The sequence below is a fragment of the Hemitrygon akajei genome, chromosome 16 (genome assembly GCF_048418815.1).
Source record: "Hemitrygon akajei chromosome 16, sHemAka1.3, whole genome shotgun sequence".
In the NCBI taxonomy this organism is placed as follows: Eukaryota; Metazoa; Chordata; class Chondrichthyes; order Myliobatiformes; family Dasyatidae; genus Hemitrygon; species Hemitrygon akajei.
Genome location: NC_133139.1, coordinates 30,908,639 through 30,931,015, shown reverse-complemented (window position 1 = coordinate 30,931,015; position 22,377 = coordinate 30,908,639). Strand labels below are relative to the sequence as shown.

General features: G+C 43.2%; 1 protein-coding gene across 1 annotated transcript in view; it reads left to right on the top strand.

Moving 5' to 3' along the window:
- Positions 1-22,377, top strand: part of LOC140739928 (dedicator of cytokinesis protein 7-like) — a 222,135-nt gene that overhangs the window by 43,958 nt on the left and 155,800 nt on the right. Inside the window, exon 10 of the mRNA XM_073068608.1 lies at positions 15,219-15,299. Within this exon, the coding sequence (XP_072924709.1) occupies positions 15,219-15,299 (81 nt within the window). The remainder of the gene's footprint in view (positions 1-15,218; positions 15,300-22,377) is intronic.

Below are 22,377 nucleotides of genomic sequence, written 5' to 3'. Positions count from 1 at the left end.
GATAAATTAGTTCCAACACAACACGCTCGGGCACATCCCCCTTCACCTCTTGTATGCTCATATAACATCTCCAGCAATGATCTATTTTTCTGTATGATTCCAATCCATCTCTAAGCTTTAATCTGTACATTCACAGCTTAAGGACAAGTTACTACTCTTCAGCACAGAACTTTATCAAATAGCTTATCCGATGGAATACTTGGTCCTAGGAGATCTTCCTTCACTTGCCACTTTAATTGGTTGTTGACTTCAGAAGGAGTAGCGGACCGCACGACCCCATCTACATCGGTGGTGTGCAGGTGGAACAGGTCAAAAGCTATAAGTTCCTCGGGGTGAATATCACAAATGACCTGACTTGGTCTAACCAAGCAGAGTCCACTGCCAAGAAGGCCCACCAGCGCCTTTACTTCCTGAGAAAGCTGAAGAAATTTGGCCTGTCCCCTAAAGCCCTCACTAATTTTTATAGGTGCACCGTAGAAAGCATTCTTCTAGGGTGCATCACAACCTGGTATGGAAGTTGTCCTGTCCAAGACCGGAAGAAGCTGCAGAAGATCGTGAACATAGTCCAGCACATCACACAAACCAATCTTCCATCCTTGGACTCACTTTACACCGCACGCTGTTGGAGCAGTCAAGGACAAGACCCACCCAGCCAACACACTTTTTGTCCCTCTTCCCTCCGGGAGAAGGTTCAGGAGCATGAAGATTCGTAGGACCAGATTTGGGAACAGCTTCTTTCCAACTGTGATAAGACTGCTGAACAGATCCTGACCCGGATCTGGGCCGTACCTTCCAAATATCTGGATCTGACTTGCACTATCTTACTTTCCCTTTTCTATTTTCTAATTATGATTTATAATTTAAATTTTTATTATAATTAATTTGATTTGTACTTCAGGGAGGCGAAGCGCAGGATCAAATATCACTGTTATGATTGTATGCTCTAGTATCAATTGTTTGGTGACAATTAAGTAAAGTAAGTAAGTAATTCTCTGTTCAACTTTCCATAAGACCATAAGACATAGGAGCAGAATTAGGCCATTCAGCCCATCGAGTCTGCTCCAGCATTCCATCATGGCTTATCCTGGATCCCACTCAATCCCATTCACCTGCCTTCTCACCATATCAGGAAACTGTCAACTTCTGCCTTAAATGGACTTGGCCTCCAACGTAGTCTGCGGCAGAGCATTCTACAGATTCACTACTCTCTGGCTAAAAAAAAAATCCTCCTTACCTCTGTTCTAAAGAGTCAGTCCTCAATTTTGAGGCTGTGCCCTCTAGTTCTGGATACCCCACCACAGGAAACATCCTCTCCACATCCACTATATCTAGTCTTTTCAACATTTGGTAGGTTTCAATGAGATTCCCATGCATCCTCCTAAATTCCAGAGAGTAAAGTCCAAAGCTGCCAAACTCTCTTCACATGTTAACCCCTTCATTCCCAGAATCATCCTTGTGAACCTCCTCTGGACTGTCTCCAATGACAACACATCTTTTCTGAGATACGGGGCCTAAAACTGTTGACAATACTCCAATTGCAGCCTGACTAGTGTCTTATAAAGGTTCAACATTATCTCCTTGCTTTTATATTCTGTTCCCCTTGAAATAAATGCCAACATTGCATTTGCCTTCTTTACCGCAGACTCAACCTGTAAATTAACCTTCTGGGAGTCTTGCATGAGGTCTCCCAAGTCCCTCTGCACCTCTGATGTTTGAAACTTCTCCCCATTTAGATAATAGTCCACACTATTGTTCCTTTTACCAAAATGCATTATCGTACATTTCCCAACACTCTATTCCATCTGCTACTTTTTTGCTCATTCTTCCAATTTATCTAAGTCCTGTTGCAATCACATTGCTTCCTCAACACTACCTACCCTTGCATCTGTCTTTGTATCATCCGCAAACTTTGCAACAATCCATCAATTCTATTATCTAAATCATTGACAAACAATGTAAAAAGCAGCGGTCCCATTGCTGATCCCTGAGGAACAACACTATTCACCGGCTGCCAACCAGAAAAAAGCCTCTTTTATTCCCACTCACTGCCTCCTGCCTGTCAGCCATTCCACTATCCATGCCAGTATCTTTCTTGTAACGTCATAGGATTTTATCTTGTTAAGCAGCCTCGCGTATGGCACCTTGTCAAAAGCCTTCTGAAAATCCAAGTAAATGACATCCACTACCTCTCGTTTGTCCACCCTGCTTGTTACTTCCTCAAAGAACTCTAACAGATTTGTCAGGCAAGATTTCCCTTTACAGACACCATGCTGACTTTGACTTATATTATCATTAGTCTCCAAGTACCTTGAAATATCATCCTTAATATCCAGTCTATAATTTCCTTCCATTTGTCTTCTCCTTTCTTAAAGAGTGGAGTGACAATTGCAATCTTCAAGTCCTCTGGGACCATGCCAGAATCAATTGATTCTTGAAAGATCATGACCAATGTTAGAATCAGAATCAGGTTTATTATCACCAGCATGTGATGTGAAATTTGTTAACTTAGCAGCAGCAGTTCAATGCAATACATAATCTAGCAGAGAGAAAATAATAATAATATAATAATAATAATCAATAAACAAGTAAATCAACTACATATATTGAATAGATTTTTAAAATGTGCAAAAACAGAAATACTGTATATTTTTTTTAAAAAGTGAGGTAGTGTCCAAAGCTTCAATGTCCATTTAGGAATCAGATGGCAGAGGGGAAGAAGCTGTTCCTGAATTGCTGAGTGTGTGTCTTCAGGCTTCTGTATCTCCTACCTGATGGTAACAGTGAGGAAGGAGCATGCCCTGGGTGCTGGGATTCCTTAATAATGGACGCTGCCTTTCTGAGACACTGCTCCCTAAAGATGTCCTGGGTACTTTGTAGGCTAGTGTCCAAGATGGAGCTGACTAGTTTTACAACCTTTTGCAGCTTCTTTCGGTCCTGTGCAGTAGCCCCTCCATACCAGACAGTAATGCAGCCTGTCAGAATGCTCTCCACGGTGTAACTATAGAAGTTTTTAAGTGTATTTGTTGACATGCCAAATCTCTTCAAACTCCTAACACAGTTTTGCCTTCTTTATAACTACATCGATATGTTGGGACCAGGTTAGATCCTCAAAGATCTTGAACTTAAAGGTGCTCACTCTCTCCACTTCTGATCCCTCTTTGAGGATTGGTATGTGTTCCTTCGTTTTACCCTTCCTGAAGTCCACAATCAGCTCTTTCGTCTTAACTGACGTTGGGTGCCAGGTTGTTGCTGCAGTACCACTCCACTAGTTGGCATACCTCACTCCTGTACGCCCTCTCATCACCACCTGAGATTCTACCAACAATAGTTGTATCGTCAACAAATTTATAAATGGTATTTGAACTATGCCTAGCCACAGAGTGTATATAGAGTCTTGTGTATATAGAGAGTAGATCAGTGGGCCAAGCACACACCCCAGAGGTGCGCCAGTGTTGATCATCAGAGAGGAGGATATGTTATCCCCAATCCGCACAGACTGTGGTCTTCTGGTTAGGAAGTCGAGGATCCAATTGCAGAGGGAGGTACAGAGGCCCAGCTTCTGCAGCTTCTCAATCATGATTATGGGAATGATGGTATTAAACACTGAGTTGTAGTCGATGAACAGCACCCTGATGTAGGTGTTTGTGTTGTCTAGGTGATCTAAAGCCATGTGGAGAGCCATTGAGATTGTATCTGCCGTTGATCTATTGTGGTGATAGGCAAATTGCAATGGGTCCAGGTCCTTGCTGAGACAGGAGTTCAGTCTAGTGAAGACCAACCTCTCAAAGCATTTCATCACTGTCGATGTGAGAGCTACCGGGTGATAGTCATTAAGGCAGCCCACATTATTCTTCTTAGGCACTGGTATAATTGTTGCCTTTTTGAAGCAAGTGGGAACTTCTGCCCGTAGCAGTGAGAGGTTGAAAATGTCCTTGAATACTCCCGCTAGTTGGTTGGCACAGGTTTTCAGCGCCTTGCCAGGTACTCCATCGGGACCTTCTGCCTTGCGAGGGTTCACTCTCTTTAAAGACAGTCTGTGACAGAGATCACAGGGTCATCAGGTGCAGCAGAGATCTCCACAGCTGTAGTTGTGTTCTCCCTTTCAAAGTGTGCATAGCAGGCGTTGTTCATCTGGTAGTGAAGCATCGCTGCCATTCATACTATTGGGTTTTGCTTTGTAGGAACGTATCTGTTGTCTCTTCAGCAACCTCTCTCCGGACTCTCGGATGTAGTCCATCTGGCCCAGGTGACTTATCTACCTTAAGACCTTTGAGTTTGCCTAGCACTTTTTCCTTTGTAATAGCAATGGCACTCACTCCTGCGCCCTACACTCATGGACCTCTGGCATACTGCTAGTGTCTTCCACAGTGAAGACTGATGCAAAGTACCCATTAACTTCATCTGCCATTGCTTTGTCCCCCATTACTACCTCACCAGCATCATTTTTCAGTGGTTCAATATCAACTATCATCTCCTTTTTACGCTTATATAAGTGAAATAACTTCTAGTGTCCTGCTTTAGATTATTGGCTAGTTTGCCCTCATATTTCATCTTTGCCCTTCTTATAGCTTTTTAGTTGTCTTTTGTTGGATTTTTAAAGCTTCTCAGTCATTCAACTTCCCACTCACTTTTGCTACCTTATATGCCCTTTCCTTGGCTTTTATGCAGTCCTTAACTTCCCTTGTCAGCCACGGTTGCCTAGCCCTGCCATCTGAGAACTTCTTCCTCGGTTGGACATATCTGTCATGCGCCTTGTCAACTATTTCCAGAAACTTCAGCCATTTCTACTCTGCCATCATCCCTGCCAGTATCCTCCTCCAATCCACCTGGGCAAGCTCCTCTCTCATGCCTCTGTAATTCCCTTTATTCCATTGCAATACTGAAACATAGAAACATAGAAAACCTACAACACAATACAGGCCTATTGGCCCACAAAGCTGTGCCGAATGTGTCCTTACCTTAGAACTACCTAGGCTTACCCATAGCTCTTAATTTTTCTAAGCTCCATGTATCCATCCAGGAGTCTCTTAAAAGACCCTTTCGTTTCTGCCTCCACCACCACCGCCGGCAGCCCATTCCAAGTACTCACCACTCTCTGCATAAAAAAAACTTACCCCTGACATCTCCTCTGTACCTGCTTCCAAGAACCTTAAAACTGTGCCATCTCGTGCTAGCCATTTCAGCCCTGAGAAAAAGCCTCTGACTATCCACACAATCAATGCCTCTCATTATCTTGTACACCACTGGTGGCCCTGTTACTATTGAGTGGTCTATAAGAAACACCCAGTAGTTATTGACCCCTTCCATCACTTCTCTGACTTCCACCACAGACATTCTGTAGACAACCCCTCCATGTCTTCCTCCTTTTCTGCAACTGTGACACTATCTCTGATCAACTGTGCCGCAGCCCCCACCTCTTTTGCCTCCCTCCCTGTCCTTTCTGAAACATCTAAAGCCTGGCACTTGAGGTAGCCATTCCTGCCCCTGCACCATCCAAGTCTCTGTAATGGCCACAAAATCATAGTTCCAAGTCCTGATCCATGCTCCAAGCTCATCCACTTTATTCATAATACTCCTCGCATTAAAATAGACTCATCTCAAACCATTGGTCTGAGTGCATCACCTGTCTAACTTCCCTTTTGCACTGTCTCCAAGCTTTCTCTATTTGTGAGCCAACCTCCCTTTCCTTTGTCACTTCAGTTCGGTTCCCACACCCCAACAATTCTAGTTTAAACTCTCCTCAACAGCCTTTGCAAACCTCCCCACCAGGATATTGGTCCCCCTCAGATTCAAGTGCAACCCGTCCTTTTTGTACAGGTCACATCTGCCCCAGAAGCGATCCCAATGATCCAGAAATCTGAATCCCTGCCCGCTGATCCAATCCCTCAGCCACGCATTTATCATCCACCTCATTCTATTCCTATACTCCTGTCACGTAGCACAGGCAGTAATCCCAAGATTACTACCTTTGAGTTTCTCCTTCTGAACTTCCTTCCTAACTCCCTCTGGTGTGTTTTCAGGACCTCCTCCCTTTCCCTACCTATGTTGTTGGTACCATTATGTACCACGACCTCTGGCTGTTCTCCTTCCCACTTCAGGATACCCTGGATGCGATCAGAAACATTCCAGACCCTGGCACCTGGGAGGCAAACTACTATCCGCGTTTCTTTCCTGCGTCTACAGAATCGCCTGTCTGACCCCCTAACTATAGAGTCCCCTATCAGTGCTGCCATCCTCTTCCTTTCCCTACCCTTCTGAGCTACAGGGCCAGACTCTGTGCCAGAGGCTTCCCCCAGGTAGGCCGTCTCCCTCAACAGTACTCAAACAGGAGTACTTATTGTCAATGGGTAACAGCCACTGGCATCTAGCATCTGCTTCTTAGATAGATAGATAGATAGATAGATAGATAGATAGATAGATACTTTATTCACCCCATGGGGAAATTCAACTTTTTTCCAATGTCCCATACACTTGTTGTAGCAAAACTAATTACATACAATACTTAACTCAGTAAAAAATATGATATGCATCTAAATCACTATCTCAAAAAGCATTAATGATAGCTTTTAAAAAGTTCTTAAGTCCTGGCGGTAGAATTGTAAAGCCTAATGGCATTGGGGAGTATTGACCTCTTCATCCTGTCTGAGGAGCATTGCATCGATAGTAATCTGTCGCTGAAACTGCTTCTCTGTCTCTGGATGGTGCTATGTAGAGGATGTTCAGAGTTATCCATAATTGACCGTAGCCTACTCAGCGCCCTTCGCTCAGCTACCGATGTTAAACTCTCCAGTACTTTGCCCACGACAGAGCCCGCCTTCTTTACCAGCTTATTAAGACGTGAGGCATCCCTCTTCTTAATGCTTCCTCCCCAACATGCCACCACAAAGAAGAGGGCGCTTTCCACAACTGACCTATAGAACATCTTCAGCATCTCACTACGGACATTGAATGACGCCAACCTTCTAAGGAAGTACAGTCGACTCTGTGCCCTTCCCTCTCCTGACTGTTACCCACTTATCTGTCTCCCCAGGCCCCAGAGTGACTAGCTGCCTATAGCTCCTCTCTATCACCTCCTCACTCTCCCTGGCCATCGAGCTGCATCTCCAGTTCCCTAACACGGTCCCGAAGGAGCTTCAGCTCGACACACCTGGTGCAGATGTGGCCGACCGGGAGGCTGGTAGTCTCCAGGACTTCCCACATCTGACACCGAGCACAGAAAACCGGCCTCACACACGTGCTTCCTGTCTGTATTCTACACAAGTATCATAACTCGCCTTGACCCGTTATCGCCAAAGCCTTCCTACTCTGTCTCCCTCTACTCCTGCGCCCGCTCTGTAAAGCTGTCTTCTTTTTAAACTCTTCCTGCTGTTCTCACTGGCCGACCTCCACGCGCTTGTGCAATCATACCCTGTTCAAACTGCTGAAGAAATCACCGTCACCTCCTCAACTCTGCTCACTTTTAAACTCTTCCCGTTGTTCTCACTGACCGACCTTCACGCGCTTGTGCAGTCGTGTCCCGTTCAAACTGCTGAAGAAATAGCATATGACTTCTGTTTCTCATTCTCAAATTGCAGTATGAATTCAATCAAATTATGATCACTGCCTCCTAAGGGTTCCTGTACATTAAGCTCCCTAATAAGATCTGGGATTTCACACAACACCCAACCTAAGATGGCCTTTCCCCATACATATTGAAGTCCCCCATTACAATTGTGTCATTACCCTTATTACATGGCTTTTCCAGCTCCTTTTGCAATCTCAACCTCACATCTTGGCTACTATTTGGAGGCCTGTATATGATCCCATAATGGTATCTTACCCTTGCAGTTTCTTAACTCTCCCCACAAAGATTCAACATTCTCTGACCCTATGTCACCTCTTTCTAAAGATGTAATTCCATCTCTTACCAGCACAGCCACTCCACCGTCTATGCCCTCCTGCCTGTCCTTTCGATACAAAGTGTATCCTTTGCTGCTAAGCTCCCAATGATGGCCTTCTTTCAGCCATGGCTCTGTGGTGTCCACAATGTCAGAGCGACCAATCTCTAATTGTGGTCAACACACACAAAATGCTGGTGGAACACAGCAGGCCAGGCAGCATCTATAGGGAGAAGCACTGTCGATGTTTCAGGCCGAGACCCTTCATCAGGATCTTGTCCTGAAATGTTGACAGCACTTCTCCCTATAGATGCTGCCTGGCCTGCTGTGTTCCACCAGCATTTTGTGTGTGTTGTTCGAATTTCCAGCATCTGCAGATTTCCTCGTGTTTGCTCTAATTGTGGTCACAAGTTTGTCCACCTTATTCCAAATGCTACGCGCATTTAAATACAGCACCTTCAGTCCTGCATTCTTCACCCTTTTGAATTTTGCCTCTGTGGTCCAATTTAATTCTTTGCTCTGACTGCATTTGTGCCTAATCATTTGCTTGTCCTTCCTAGCTTTCAGGTTATATCCATCATCTACTTGTAGGCCTGCTGGCTCATCCTCAGCTCTGTCGTGCTGGTTCCCATCCCCCTGCCCTATTAGTTTAAACCACTCTCAACAGCTCATGTAAATCTGTCCGGAAGAATATTGGTTCTCCTTGGATTCAAGTGCAACCTGTCACTTGTGTCCAGGGCCCAATGATCCAGAAATCTGAATCCCTGCTCCCTGCTCCAATACTGCAGTCACACATTTATCTGCCATGTCATTCTATTTCCATCCTCGCTGTCACGTGGCACAGGCAGCAATCCTGAGATTACTACCCTTGAGGTCCTGCTTCTCAGCTTCCTTCCTAACTCCCTATTTTCTTTGTTCAGGACCTCCTATCTTTTTCTTCATATGTCATTGTTACCAATATGTACCATGACTTCTGGTTGCTCACCCTCCGTTTTCAGGATATTGGGGACGTGTCCAGAAACACCTCGGACCCTGGCACTTGGGAGGCAAACTACCATCCATGTTTCCTTTTTGCATCCACAGAATCACCTGTCTGTCCCCTAACTATAGAGTCCCTTATTACTGCTGTCATCCTCTTCCTTTCCCCACCCTTCTGAGCCACAGGGCCAGACTCAGTACCAGAGGCATGGCCACTGTTGCTTCCTCCAGGTAAGGTGTCCTCAACAGTACTCAAAATGGAGTGCTTATTGTCGAGTGGGACGGCCACACAGGTGCTCTCCACTATCTGACATTCCCCCTTTCCTCTCCTGACAATCACCCATTTATCTGTCTCCTGTAGTCTTGGGGTGACTGCCTCCCTGTAGCTCCTGTCTGTCTGCTTCACTTTCCCTAACGCACCGAAGATCATCGAGCTGCTGCTCCAGCTCCCTAATATGGTCTCTAAGGAGCTGCATCTCGATGCACCTGGTGTAGAAGTGGCCACTGGGGAGGCTGGAAATCTCCTAGAAATCCCACATCTGGTGGCCAGAACAGAACACTGGATCAGCAGACATAGCGCCTATTCTCTCAAGGTTTAAAGAAGAAATGAACTTGCCTACTTGCCTTGCCTCGGCCTGTTTTCACCAAAACCTTGTTGAGTAGCTGCACTACTCTGCCTCAGACCACTCTGAGACCACCATGACTGCTCCCACATGACCACTCCGCTAGGCGGTACCTCTCTTTTATAGAGACTGCGCTTCCCATCAAGAATCTTAGTCAGACCTGCACGGGAATGCTCCGTACGCCAATCAATGACTCCCATCAAAAAACTTGCTGCTTTTTCAAGCTGCGCGGGAACACTCCTGTTGTGTCTGTGCCGTACTCCAATCAATATCAGATATTCACTCTGATATCCCTTGTCTTTAGTGCATACATTGTTCCAGAAATGTCGAACATCATTTTCCATATTACCTTAATATTTCCGTAAAATATATAATAGAACATTTAGCTCAGTGGTTCCCAACCACAGGGCCACAAAGCGTGCGCTACTGGGCTGCGAGAAACGAGATGATTTGGCGATATGAAACGATATGAGTCAGCTGCACCTTTCCTCGTTCCCTGTCATGCCCACTGTTGAACTTGAACACACGCGAGGTCATTACGCACACAAGGTCATCAGTCGGTATGAGTGAAAAACAAACGTTGCTTAAGAGTTTCTTTGGAAGAGGCGGTAGGGGACATAAAAGGCCTAACGATGATGATAACGCAGAGACAACTGAGGCCGAGACTGCAAAAAAAAAGAAAGCTTCCTTCAATAGAAAACTGTTGGGAGAAGCTGCAGCTAACGAGATGGCACAGGTTTCTCTTTTAGCCACCACAGTTTCAAGGAGAATCGATGTCATAGCGGAGGACATCGAAGTACAGCTGTTGATCGGCTTAATGAGTCACCATGGTATGCTATCCAGGTCGACAAGTCTACCGATGTCAACAACAAGGCAACACCGCTGATTTATGTGTGATATATATTTCAAGACGATATACACGAGGATATGTTGTACACACTGCCGCTGCCAACTAACACAACTGGGGCAGAACTATTCAAGTCTTTGAATAACTACATGTCAGCAAAGGACTGATCATTCTGTGTTGGAATATGCACAGACGGGGCTGCAGCTATGACTGGACGGCTGTCTGGTTTCACTACCCGAGTCAAAGAGGTAGCTCCTGAATGCCAGTTTACACACTGTGTCATACACAGGGAAATGCTGGCTAGCCGAAAAATGTCACCTGATCTTAACAGCGTATTGAGTGACATTGTAGCCCTTAACTCACGTCTGTTTGAGCAGCTTTGCGAGGAAATGGATGCAGAGCACTAACGCCTTCTCTTACACACTGAAGTCAGGTGGCGATCAAGGGGGAGAGCCCTGGCCAGGGTTTTTGAGTTAAGAGAGCCACTACAGAGATTTCTTTCAGGTAAAAAGTCACCACTGGCAGCACATTTCAGTGACGAGGAGTGGATAGCAAAACTCGCTTATCTGTGCAACATCTTCAACCAGCTCAATGAACTCAATTTGTCACTTCGGGGGAGAATGACGACTGTCTTCAAGTTGGCAGATAAAGTGTCTGCTTTCAAAGCCAAACTGGAACTGTGGGGACGGTGAGTGGACAGGGGCATATTTGACATGTTCTCAACATTAGCTGGGATTTTGGGAGAGACTGAGGCTGCACCGTCCTTCTCACAGCTGGTGCGCAATCACCTATCTTCACGGTCGACAGAATTTGAGTGTTACTTCCCAACCGCAAATGACCCAAGACGTGCAAAGGAATGGGTCCGTGACCCATTTGTGAATCACCCATGTCAGCGCGGGAAGAAGATCAACTCCTCGAGCTTCAAATGACGGTGGGCTGAAAAGTATGTTTGACGTAACATCTCTGCCCGCATTCTGGATCAAAGTCCAGGCTGAATATCCTGAGATAGCCACGAAAGCACTGAAAACGTTGCTTCCGTTTCCAACATCATATCTCTGAGAAGCGGGGTTTTCTGCAATGAACGCAATGAAAACTAAATTGCGGAATAGACTGGACATAAGAAACCCCCTTCGAGTATCGCTGTCTCCCATCACCCCTCGATGGGACCATCTTGTTGCAGGGAAACAAGCCCAGGGCTCCCACTGATTCAGCAATATTGGTGTGTTGCAATGATTTTATATGTTCATACGAGGAAAATATGTGCTGTGTGTTTAATATCCAAACGTTACTTAAAATGTTATGATGCTATTGACTTAGAAGTGACTTATAATTGACTTAACACTATATTCATGTGAGGAAAATATGTGCTGTGTCTTTAATATTAAATTCGTTAGATAAACTCTTTCGGAAATGAAATTGAGTGTATTAATTAGCCACTTATAAGTGACTTATAGTCTCACCTATATTCCAGCCGTGATTAACACACTCTTCCCCTACCCCCCCCCCCCCACCCTCCCCAGTCAGCCAGTCCACAAGAATATTGTCAATATTAAACCGGTCCGCGGTGCAAAAAAGGTTGGGGACCCCTGTTTTAGCTCATCGAGTCCATGCAAACTCTCAAAACAATTCTGTCCCCCCACTTGCTTCCCCATAATTTCTTCTCTCAAAATATAGCATCTCAACTTCCAACTGACCCACATAACAGTTCTTGGGATCTAGTACTTAACATGATTAGATCATCCATCTTTTTTCTTTATTAATATGGCTGTAACCTTTTCTTTACTTTTTCTGTTGTATTTCTTTGTTCTACTGCAATTGCCCTCAAGAAAGCGAATCTCAGGGTTGTATATGGTGACATGTATGTACCTTGATAATAAATTTACTTTGAACTTTGAATCATGAAAATATTGATCTTCACTTGGTACCACCTCTGTTCTCCTTGCAATTCCAAACATGATTATTTTCTTACTTTTCCAATACTGATGGTATTTTAGAAAAAGTTTAAATTTGAATAAGGTGCAGACTAAAATGAAAATAGAATGTAGAGTTTTCATGCGGTGGGTTTTGCCACCAAGAATGGTGTTTTAGAGACTCTACTGTGGTATTTGTGAAGTTTTGTAATAGTCTGATGTCCCCTGAGGTGTCATTAGGATATTGGAACAAGAATCTGCAGATGCCTTGTGACCCTTTGGAGCATCGATGTACAGCGGGATCCTGGGCTACAGTCCTTCACTCTGTGAAAGTGGCAACACAAGGAGACAGAGTGGTAAAGAAGGCATGTGACATGCTTGCCTTCATCAATCAGGATATTTAGTTCAAAAGTTGGAAAGTCGTGTTGCAACTGTATAAACCCTTGGTTCAGTCCCGTTTAGAGAATCTCATGTGTCTCTGGTCACCACACTATAGAAAGGATGTACGAGAAGCTTTGAGGGTGTGGAAATGATGTTCACTGGGATTCTGGCAGGATTAGAGTGTATCTGCTATAAGGAGAAGCTGGACCAAATTGAGTTGTTTTCTGTGAAAAGTCAAAGGCTGAGGGATGATCTGACAGAATCATAAACAATTTTGAGAGGCACAGGTAGGGTAGATAGACAGTCTTTTCCTCAGGATGGAAATGTCAAAAATTGGATGTATAGGTTTAAAGTGAGGAGAGTTAAGGCTAAAGGCAATTTACAAGCCAGTTTTTTTCTTTGCATAGACACCAGCTGGTTCTGATGAGGGGGTGGAAGCAGATATCTTAGTAATATTTCACAGGCATTTAGCCAGACACATGAACAGGCGAGGAATAGAAAGAAAGGACGATGTTCAGACAGGTGGAATTATGTAATTTGGCATCTTGATTGCTGCAGACATGATGTGCCGATGGGCTTGTTCCAGTGGTATTGTTCTACGTTCTCAGCTGGAAATCTTGAAGCAAAAATAGAGAATGCTGCAGGCATCCAGCATTGCTTTGGAGAGCAACAAGAGGTGACATTTCATGTTAATGAACCTACATCAGAACTCCATTTTCTGTCTCTAAATGTCCCCAATTACTCTATTAACCAGATGGCTCTATAAACATTGGAATCACTATGGCAATGCTGGCTTCACCCTATTAATCTTGCTTTGTCCATCCTTTACCACCCTCTTTGCAACTTAAAACTAACTTGTTTATCATTTTCCCAGGTGCGATAAGAGTCTTCAACCTAAAGCGTTAGCCCTGTTTCTCTTTCTACAGATGCTGCCTGACCTGCTGAATATTTCCAGCATTTTCTGTTCCTATTTTGAAATCTCTTCTTTTCTATTCCTCTTTCCTGCTTAGAGCTGTAGAGTCATACTTGTACAGTGCAGAAACCAGTCTTATCCATATCAACCAACTTCCTAAGAAGGTTGGCGTCATTCAATGTCTGTAGTGAGATGCTGAAGATGTTCTATAGGTCAGTTGTGGAGAGCGCCCTCTTCTTTGTGGTGGCGTGTTGGGGAGGAAGCATTAAGAAGAGGGACGCCTCACGTCTTAATAAGCTGGTAAGGAAGGCGGGCTCTGTCGTAGGCAAAGTACTGGAGAGTTTAACATCAGTAGCTGAGCGAAGGGCGCTGAGTAGGCTACGGTCAATTATGGATAACTCTGAACATCCTCTACATAGCACCATCCAGAGACAGAGAAGCAGTTTCAGCGACAGGTTACTATTGATGCAATGCTCCTCAGACAGGATGAAGAGGTCAATACTCCCCAATGCCATTAGGCTTTACAATTCTACCGCCAGGACTTAAGAACTTTTTAAAGCTATTATTAATGCTTTTTGAGATGGTGATTTAGATGCATATCATATTTTTTACTGAGTTAAGTATTGTATGTAATTAGTTTTGCTACAACAAGTGTATGGGACATTGGAAAAAAGTTGAATTTCCCCATGGGGATGAATAAAGTATCTATCTATCTATCTATCTATCTTGTGTATCCAAGCTGGGCCCAGTTGCCTGCATATCCTTCTAAACTTTTCCTATCCACGTACTTGTCTAAATGTCTTTTAGATACTATACTTGTACCTCCCTCCTCAACTTCTTCTGGCAGTTCATTCCATATTCCCGTCAGCCTGGGTGTGTTGGACATGCTTATATTCTGGGTGACTAACAATATCACAAGTCCTTTTCATTATTTCAATAAGGCAAGATCATCCTAAAATATAAATATAATTAGATTTGAGGTGATGTATATTGATTAAAAAGAAATAGGAATGTATCTTCATATATTTTATTGATATAAATCAACCAGTAGATTTATGGGCACAGCTACTCAAACCTGTGCTTAAAAATACAAATGGACTCATTTGATTTTTATCATGCAGAGTGGGATTTGCAAATGAGTTCATTGCTCAGCAGGAGTTAACGTTTTATTCAGAAAAAAGTAATGTGATCAGGCAAGGTGGAGATACAAAATGGCAGATCAGAGAAAAAAAACAATTCTGTCAAGAAATACACATATAAAGCTGTAGAATAGGAATATTTAAATGTATGAAAGGATGGAAATAACAGGATGGGAAATTGGTTTTATCTGTGTTCCTCCTCTAATTGTTCTCTGTACTCTTGTCGTCTTTTTTTCAAGCAAGGCTTCCTTTGCAACCACATGTTGTTCACCCATTCTTTGCTGGAGATCTTTAAAAGCTATTTGACCAATAGATGGGGTCTTATCTTGAAATCACCTTCAAAGGATGGCAGCTCTAGCTATCCAAATTTCTACTTCTCAATTTGACTAAGAACCCAACTGACTCAGAGCATCAGTCTGAGCCTTAAGTTCAGATTGTTCATGGGAGTCCTTTTCATAATGGTGACCAGATTTGCTGTGTATATTCTGGTTTGATGTTCCATTTTTCTCCCATGTCTCCAACATTCATCAAAGCATTATGTTTCCTGCAGGTGGAGAAGGTTCTACAGCAGGGCAGCATTGCTGAATGTGCCGAGCCATATATGAGTATTAAAGAGTGCGAAACAGCCAAGGTATGTGATTGCGGTCTCTCAGATCCCTCACTTCCTCCTCCCCCCAATGTCAGCAAGATGTTCCAAAATGCTAAAGAAATGTCTTCTCCACTCCGCAAAATGTTTTAGTGTCTACAAGTGCAGCTGCAACAATATTTACAGAGTTTGATATCAACCAAGACAAAGTAGTTTACACATCTGCACCTGCAAAGGCACAATTTGAATCCAGTCTCTCCCATTAATGCTCTGCACTATTCAACTCCGTATTCCAACAGCACTTTCCAAACCTGTGACCTCTGACACCTCGAAGGCCAAAGGAAATAGGTGGAAAGGAACACCATCATCTCAGGTTCTCTTGAAAGTTACACACTATGCAGACTTTAAGATGTATTGCTATTCTTTATTATGCTTGATCTAAGTCCTGGAACCCCACATGAGAACTCTGCACGAATGTCTTCACCAAAATGGACCAGAGTAGTTTAAGAAGGTTATGAAAAGTCCATGTTCCAAGCCTTCCCTATTAATGCTCCCCAACTCTTTCTGCGCTACATTGACAACTGCATTGGTGCTGCTTCATGCAAACATGCTGAGCTCATCAATTTCATCAACTTTGCATCCAATTACCAACCTACCCTTAAATTTACTTGATCCATGTCTGATGCCTCTCTCCCCTTTCTTGATCATTGTGTCACCATCTCTGGAGACAAACTGTCTACTGATACCTTTTATAAACCTGTGAACTCCCATGGCCATCTTGACTATACCTCTTCCCACCCTGTCTTCTGAAAAATGCCATTCCCTTTTCTCGGTTCCTGTGTCTCTACCAAAACTGTTCCCAGGATGAGGCTTTCTTTTCCAGCAGATCAGAGGTGTCCTCCTCCTTCAAATAATGGAATTTCCCTTCCTTTAGAATTGATGCTGTCCTTATCCACATCTCCTGCACTTCCTGGATATCCGCCCTCACCCTACCTTCCCACCACCTTAACATGGGTAGAGTTCCTCATCTCCGCACCCACCACCCCACGAGCCTCTGCATCCAGCACGTCATTCTCTGCAACCTCTGTCATCTTCAACAGGACCCTACCATCAAATGCATCTTTCTCCCCACCTCTGCTCTCTGCTTTCTACGGGGCTTGCTCCCTTCATAATTCCCTTGCCTGCTCATCCCTCCTCACTAATCTCCCTCACGGCGTTTACCTGTGCAAGAGGAAGAAGTACTATACCTGCCCGTTCACCTCTTCCTCGCCTCCATTCAGAGCCCCAAACAGGTGCAACAACACTTCATTTCCGAATCTGTTGGGGGTCATCTAGTATATCCAGTACTCCCTATGCAACCTCCTCTACATCAGAGAGACCCAGTGTAGGCTGGGACAAGGGTGCTGCTTGTCAAGCACCTGCAAAAACCAGCGTTTCCTTGTCATTCCAAGTCTCATTCCCACTCGTCACTCCATGGCCTCCTCGAGTGCCATGATGAGCCACGCTCAGGTTGGAGGAGCAACACATCATATTTCATCTAGGTAGCCTGCAACTGGATGGAATGAACATCGATTTCTCCAACCTCTGGTAATTGTCCCCCCTCCCCCTTCCCTCCTCTCCAATTTCCCACCCTTGCCACCCTTCTCTCACTTTCCTATCATCTTCCACTGGTGCCACTGGCACCCCTTGTCCTTCCCTTTCTCCCATGATCCACTCCCCTCTCCTATCAGATCCCTTCTTCTCCAGACCTTTACCTTTTTCACCTATCACCTCCCAGCTTCTTACTTCATTTCCCCTCCCACCCACCTGGCTTCATCTATCACCTTCTACCTTGTACAGCTGTCCCTCCCTCCCGCAGCCGCCCCCCCCCCCATCCCCGCACCTTCTTATTCCGGCTTATTATCCCTTCCTTTCCAGTCCTGACAAAGGGTCTCGGCCTGAAACATTGACTGTTTATTAATTTCCCTAAGTGCTGCCTGACCTGCTGAGTTCCTCCAGCATTTTGAGTGTGTTACTTTAGTTTAAGAAGGATTCTTTTTCTTAGAGCAATCAGGGATGGGTGGGAAATGCTGCTTTTTCAATTAATTCCTCCATCCTGTTTTTTTTAAATAATTGTGTAACTGCATTCAGTCATATTCGTATTAGCCAATACTTCCCTCAACAGAACACCTGTTTGCAAAAAATCTTTTTGAGGACAAATTACTTGGTGTGAATCCAATATCTGTATCAGAATGATTTTTGTTATTTCAGTTTTAAGGAAGAGATTTATGATGGGTTAATTAACTATTAGGTTAATGAATGTTAACACTGTGCTTTAAAAACATTTAATTTCTGTTCATTTCTTGTTTCTGTTGTGATACCTGTGATACGTGTTGAGATTTTACTCCAATTTTTATCCTCTGTTGGTGTATGGTGGACTCTTTTGGAAGAATAGAGTGCAGTTTGCCTCATATAAACATTCTCTTGGTGACGAATTACTGACTCTGCTTGTGGGTAGACTAGACAATTCACTGCCAGGCTTTATCCTACTGTGTTTAAGTCCTGTGTTTATAGGGAGGCGATGTTAATGCAACAGGTTTAGTTAAAGGGAAGCTGACACAATGAATAGAGGCATGGTTCGTGTTGGGCGTTGCTGGTGTGAGTAATTGATGTAACTGGTAAGTTAGGGTGTGCTTGTGCGAATGATTGAGAAGGACGTGGCTGACAGGAGGGGTAGTGAATGGTGCCATGTTGTGGGAGGAGATCATAAATGTGGATAAAGCAGCTGTCGGGAGGGGCTGGTGAAAAGAGTTTGACGGTGGAAGAAGATAGCAAATGAGGATTGGTGGACGAGGAAGGGTTGGTCTATGGGATGTGACATGATCTGAACAATTCGTGAATGAGGATGTGCTGGGTACAGAAAAGATCAGTGAAAGAGGCGTAGGGGCGGGTACAAGAAAATGGCAAATGGGGCTATAATGGGTATTAGGAAGGGTGGAAGGAATGGGTGTGGTGAATGTGGATGTGGTTAGTGGAAGAGCTTTGTAAATATTTAATTATACAAATATTTCAGTGAGCTACTCTGAAATAAACTGATCACCACTGGTGTTTATTTAACTTATACTGTCTAATCATACAGCCAAATGATGTTCCAAAGTGCTATGCAGTGATTGTTATTTGTTGTAGTTATAACTCGCCAGAGTCAACTTGTGTGCAGTAGGAACTCATGAACAGCAAAATGGTAATGAGCAAACATTATGCTTCAGTAACATTGAGGGATAAATATTCACAGGACAACAGGGATAAACCATTTCCTCCTCTTGTACATGTGATTTTATACTTCCCGAGTGCAGAACTATACACTGCAGAGTCCCACATAGGCTAATGTAATAACCTGCTTTGTCGGTTGGTTGTCCAGGACAGTGCTGAGAATTTCTTTGTCTTAAGGTTAATGCCGTGGGATCTTTTCTCTCAATCTGGGATTCAGATAGATATCAGCTTATGATTGGCTATTGCAAAGCAGCACATCTAACTGTGCAGCACTCCCTCAATTCTACACCTCTTGTCAGCCATGTTCAATACTAGAACATAGAACAGTACAGGCCCTTCAGCCCATAATGTTATGCCAACCATTTAACCCACTCCACGATCAACCTAACCCTTCCCTCCTACAGTATTGTGCACAAGTCTTAGGCACGTATATACAGTGCCTATAAAAAGTATTCACCCCCACCCAGAAATTTTTATATTTTATCATTTTACAATATTGAATCACAGTGGATTTAATTTTGCTTTTTTGACACTGATCAACAAAAAAAGGCTCTTTTGTGTCAACATGAAAACAGATCTCAACAAAATGATCTAAATTAATTACAAATATTAAACACAAAATAATTGATGGCATAAGTATTCACCCCCTTCAAGTCAATATTTAGTAGATGCACCTTTGGCAGCAATTACAACCTTGAGTCTGTGTAGATAGGTCTCTTATCAGCTTTGCACATCTGAACACTGCAATTTTTCTCCATTCTTTCTCACTAAAATACTCAAGCTCTGTCCGATTGCATGGGGATTGTTAGTGAACAGCACTTTTCAGCTACAAATTCTCAGTTCTCAAATGCTGGACTCTGACTTGGCCACTCCAGGACATTAAATTTGTTGTTCTTAAGCTGTTTCTGTGTAGCTTTGGCTTTATGTTTGGGGCCATTGTCTTGCTGAGAAACAAATCTTCTCCCAAGTCACAGTTCTCTTGCAGACTGCATCAGGTTTTCCTCCAGGATTTCCCTGTATTTTGCTGCATTCATTTTACCCTCTACCTTCACAAGCCTTCCAGGGCCTGGTGCAGTGAAGCATCCCCACAGCACGATGCAGCCACCACCATGCTTCACGGTAGGGATGGTGTGTTTCTGATGATGTGTCATGTTTGGCTTATGCCAAACATAGAGTTTAGTCTAATGGCCAAAAAGCTCAATTTTGGTTTCATCCGACCATAGAACCTTCTTCCAGCTGTCTTCAGGTTCTCCCACATGCCTCTGGCAAACTAGCTGAGATTTCATGTGAGCTTTTTTTCAACAGTGGGCTTCCTCTTTACCACTCTCCCATAAAGCTGTGACTGGTGAAGCACCCGGGCAACAGTTGTATGCACAGTCTCTCCCATCTCAGGTACTTAAGTTTGTAACTCCTCCAGAGTTGTCATAGGTCTCTTGGTGGCTTCCCTCACTAGTCTTTTCTTGCACGGTTACTCAGTTTTTGAGGACAGCCTGCTCTAGGCATATTTACAGCTGTGCCATATTCTTTCCATTTCTTGATGATTGACTTGACTGTACTCCCAGGGATATTCACTGACTTGGAAATTTTCTTGTATCCATTTCCTGACTTGTGCTTTTCAATAACCTTTTTGTGGAGTTGCTTAGATTGTCCTTTTGTCTTCATGGGTAGCTTTGCCAGGATACTGACTCACCAGCAGCTGGAGCTTCCAGATACAGGTGTATTTTTACTACAATCAATTGAAACACTTTGACTGCACACAGGTCTCCAAAAACAGATATCCATTTAACTAATTTTGTGACTTCTAAAATCAATTGGCTGCACCAGTGATGATTTAGTACGTCATATTAAAGGTGGATAAATACTTAACACAATCAATTATTTTGTGTTTTATATTTGTAATTAATTTAGATAGTTTTGTAGAGATTTGTTTTCACTTTGACATGTAAGAGTCCTTTTCTGTTGATCAGTGGCAAGAGAAAACGAATTGAATCCACTGTGATTCAATTTTGTAAAACAATAAAACATGAAAACTTCCAAGGAGGGTGAATACTTTTTATAGGCACTGTACATAGCCAGAGTTCCTAAGACTTTTGCATAGTACTGTAAATGGCAATGAGGTTCATTCCCTGATGAGCTCGATGCCTTTTATGCTCGCGGTTAGGGAGTATACTGGAGTAGTCTGAATATGCAGATATTAATTCAAGCGAGAACCAGTCTATAGTTCTTAATGTACATTGTATATTGACACACTAAGTTGATGCTACATTATTTTTGGAAAAGTCGGGCACCTTAGCAAAAAATGCATGTCTAAGACTTTTGTGCAGTGTGGTACATAGCCCATAATCCTTGAATTTTCTTTCATTCATATGCCTATTTAAGAGTCTCTTAAATGACTCTGATGTATCAGCTTCTACCAGTGTATTCCAGGCACTTACTGCTCTGTGTAAGCTCCTGCATCTGACAGCTCCCCGAAAATTTCCTCCCCTCACCTTAAAAAGCTGTCCAGTGGTACTTGCAGTTGTCACTTTTGGAAAAAGATGTTGGCTGTCCACTCTATCTCTGCTTCTCATAATCTTATGCACCTCTATCAAGTTGCATCTCATCCTCCAAAGAGAAAAGCTCTACCTTGCTCAATCTTTCTTCTTAAGACATGTTCTCTAATCCAGGCAGCATCCTGGTAAATCTGCACTGCACTCTCTCTGAAGCTTCCATATCCTTCCTATAATGAAGCAACCAGAACTGAACACAATACTCCAAGTGTGGTCTAACCAGAGTTTTATAGACCTTGTAGCTCTTGAACTCAATCTCCCGACTACTGAAGATCAATTCATCATACACCTTCTTAACTATCCTACCAACTTGCTCAGCAACATTGAGGGATTGATTGATTTGGACTCCAAGATTTCTCTGCTCTTCCATACTGTTTAGAATCCTACCATTAATCTTGTTCTCTGCCTTCCAGGTTGACCTTCCAAAGTGTATTACTTCATACTTGTCTGGATTGAGCCCTCTCTGTCACTTCTCAGCAGTCTCTCTATATTCTTTTTTTTTAATTGATTTTTAATGCATTTTCTACAACACTACAAATAGAAAAACCCCCAAAAATGAAGTAGAAAATTAGTACAATGCAAGATAAACATACAATAGTAATATAATACAAAATAAGATAATTGAGAAAGCACCCAAGTTGAAGTCATGTAAAGTTAGTGTCCTCCCCAAGCCCCACAACAAAAAAAACTCCAGACCAACCAAAACAAAATGTAGAAAATATAAATCAGAACATTCAAACCCCCAAAACTGTAAGTACACTTGAAAACAGAAGATAATAATGTCTACTACCAAAAAAAAAAGAGCTGAAAGCAAGGGACTGAAAAAAAACTTAATTAAGAGGAAAATTATGAAAATACTCAATAAAAGGTCCCCTGACTTTATGAAACTTTAAATCCGAATTAAGAATTGAAGAATGGATTTTTTCAAGGTCTAAACAGGACATGATATCGTTAAGCCATTGAGCATGGGTGGGGCAACATCTCTCCATCTAAGGAGGATTAGACGTCTAGCCAGGAGAGAAGCAAAAGATAATATTCAACATTTGGTCGAACTCAAGCGTATATCTGTCTCACCCAAGAAACCAAACAGAGCAATTAAAGGGTTAGGTTCTAAGTGGTGATTCAGAGTACAGGATAAGGTTATAAAAACATCTTTCCAAAATTTCTCTAAGCTAGGACAGGTCCAATACATATGAATAAGAGAGGCCTCGCCACTTTTGCAATTATCACAGAGAGGACTAATATTAGGGTAAAATCGAGATAATTTAGATTTGGACATATGGGCTCTATGAACAATCTTAAACTGTAAAAGACAGTGACGAGCA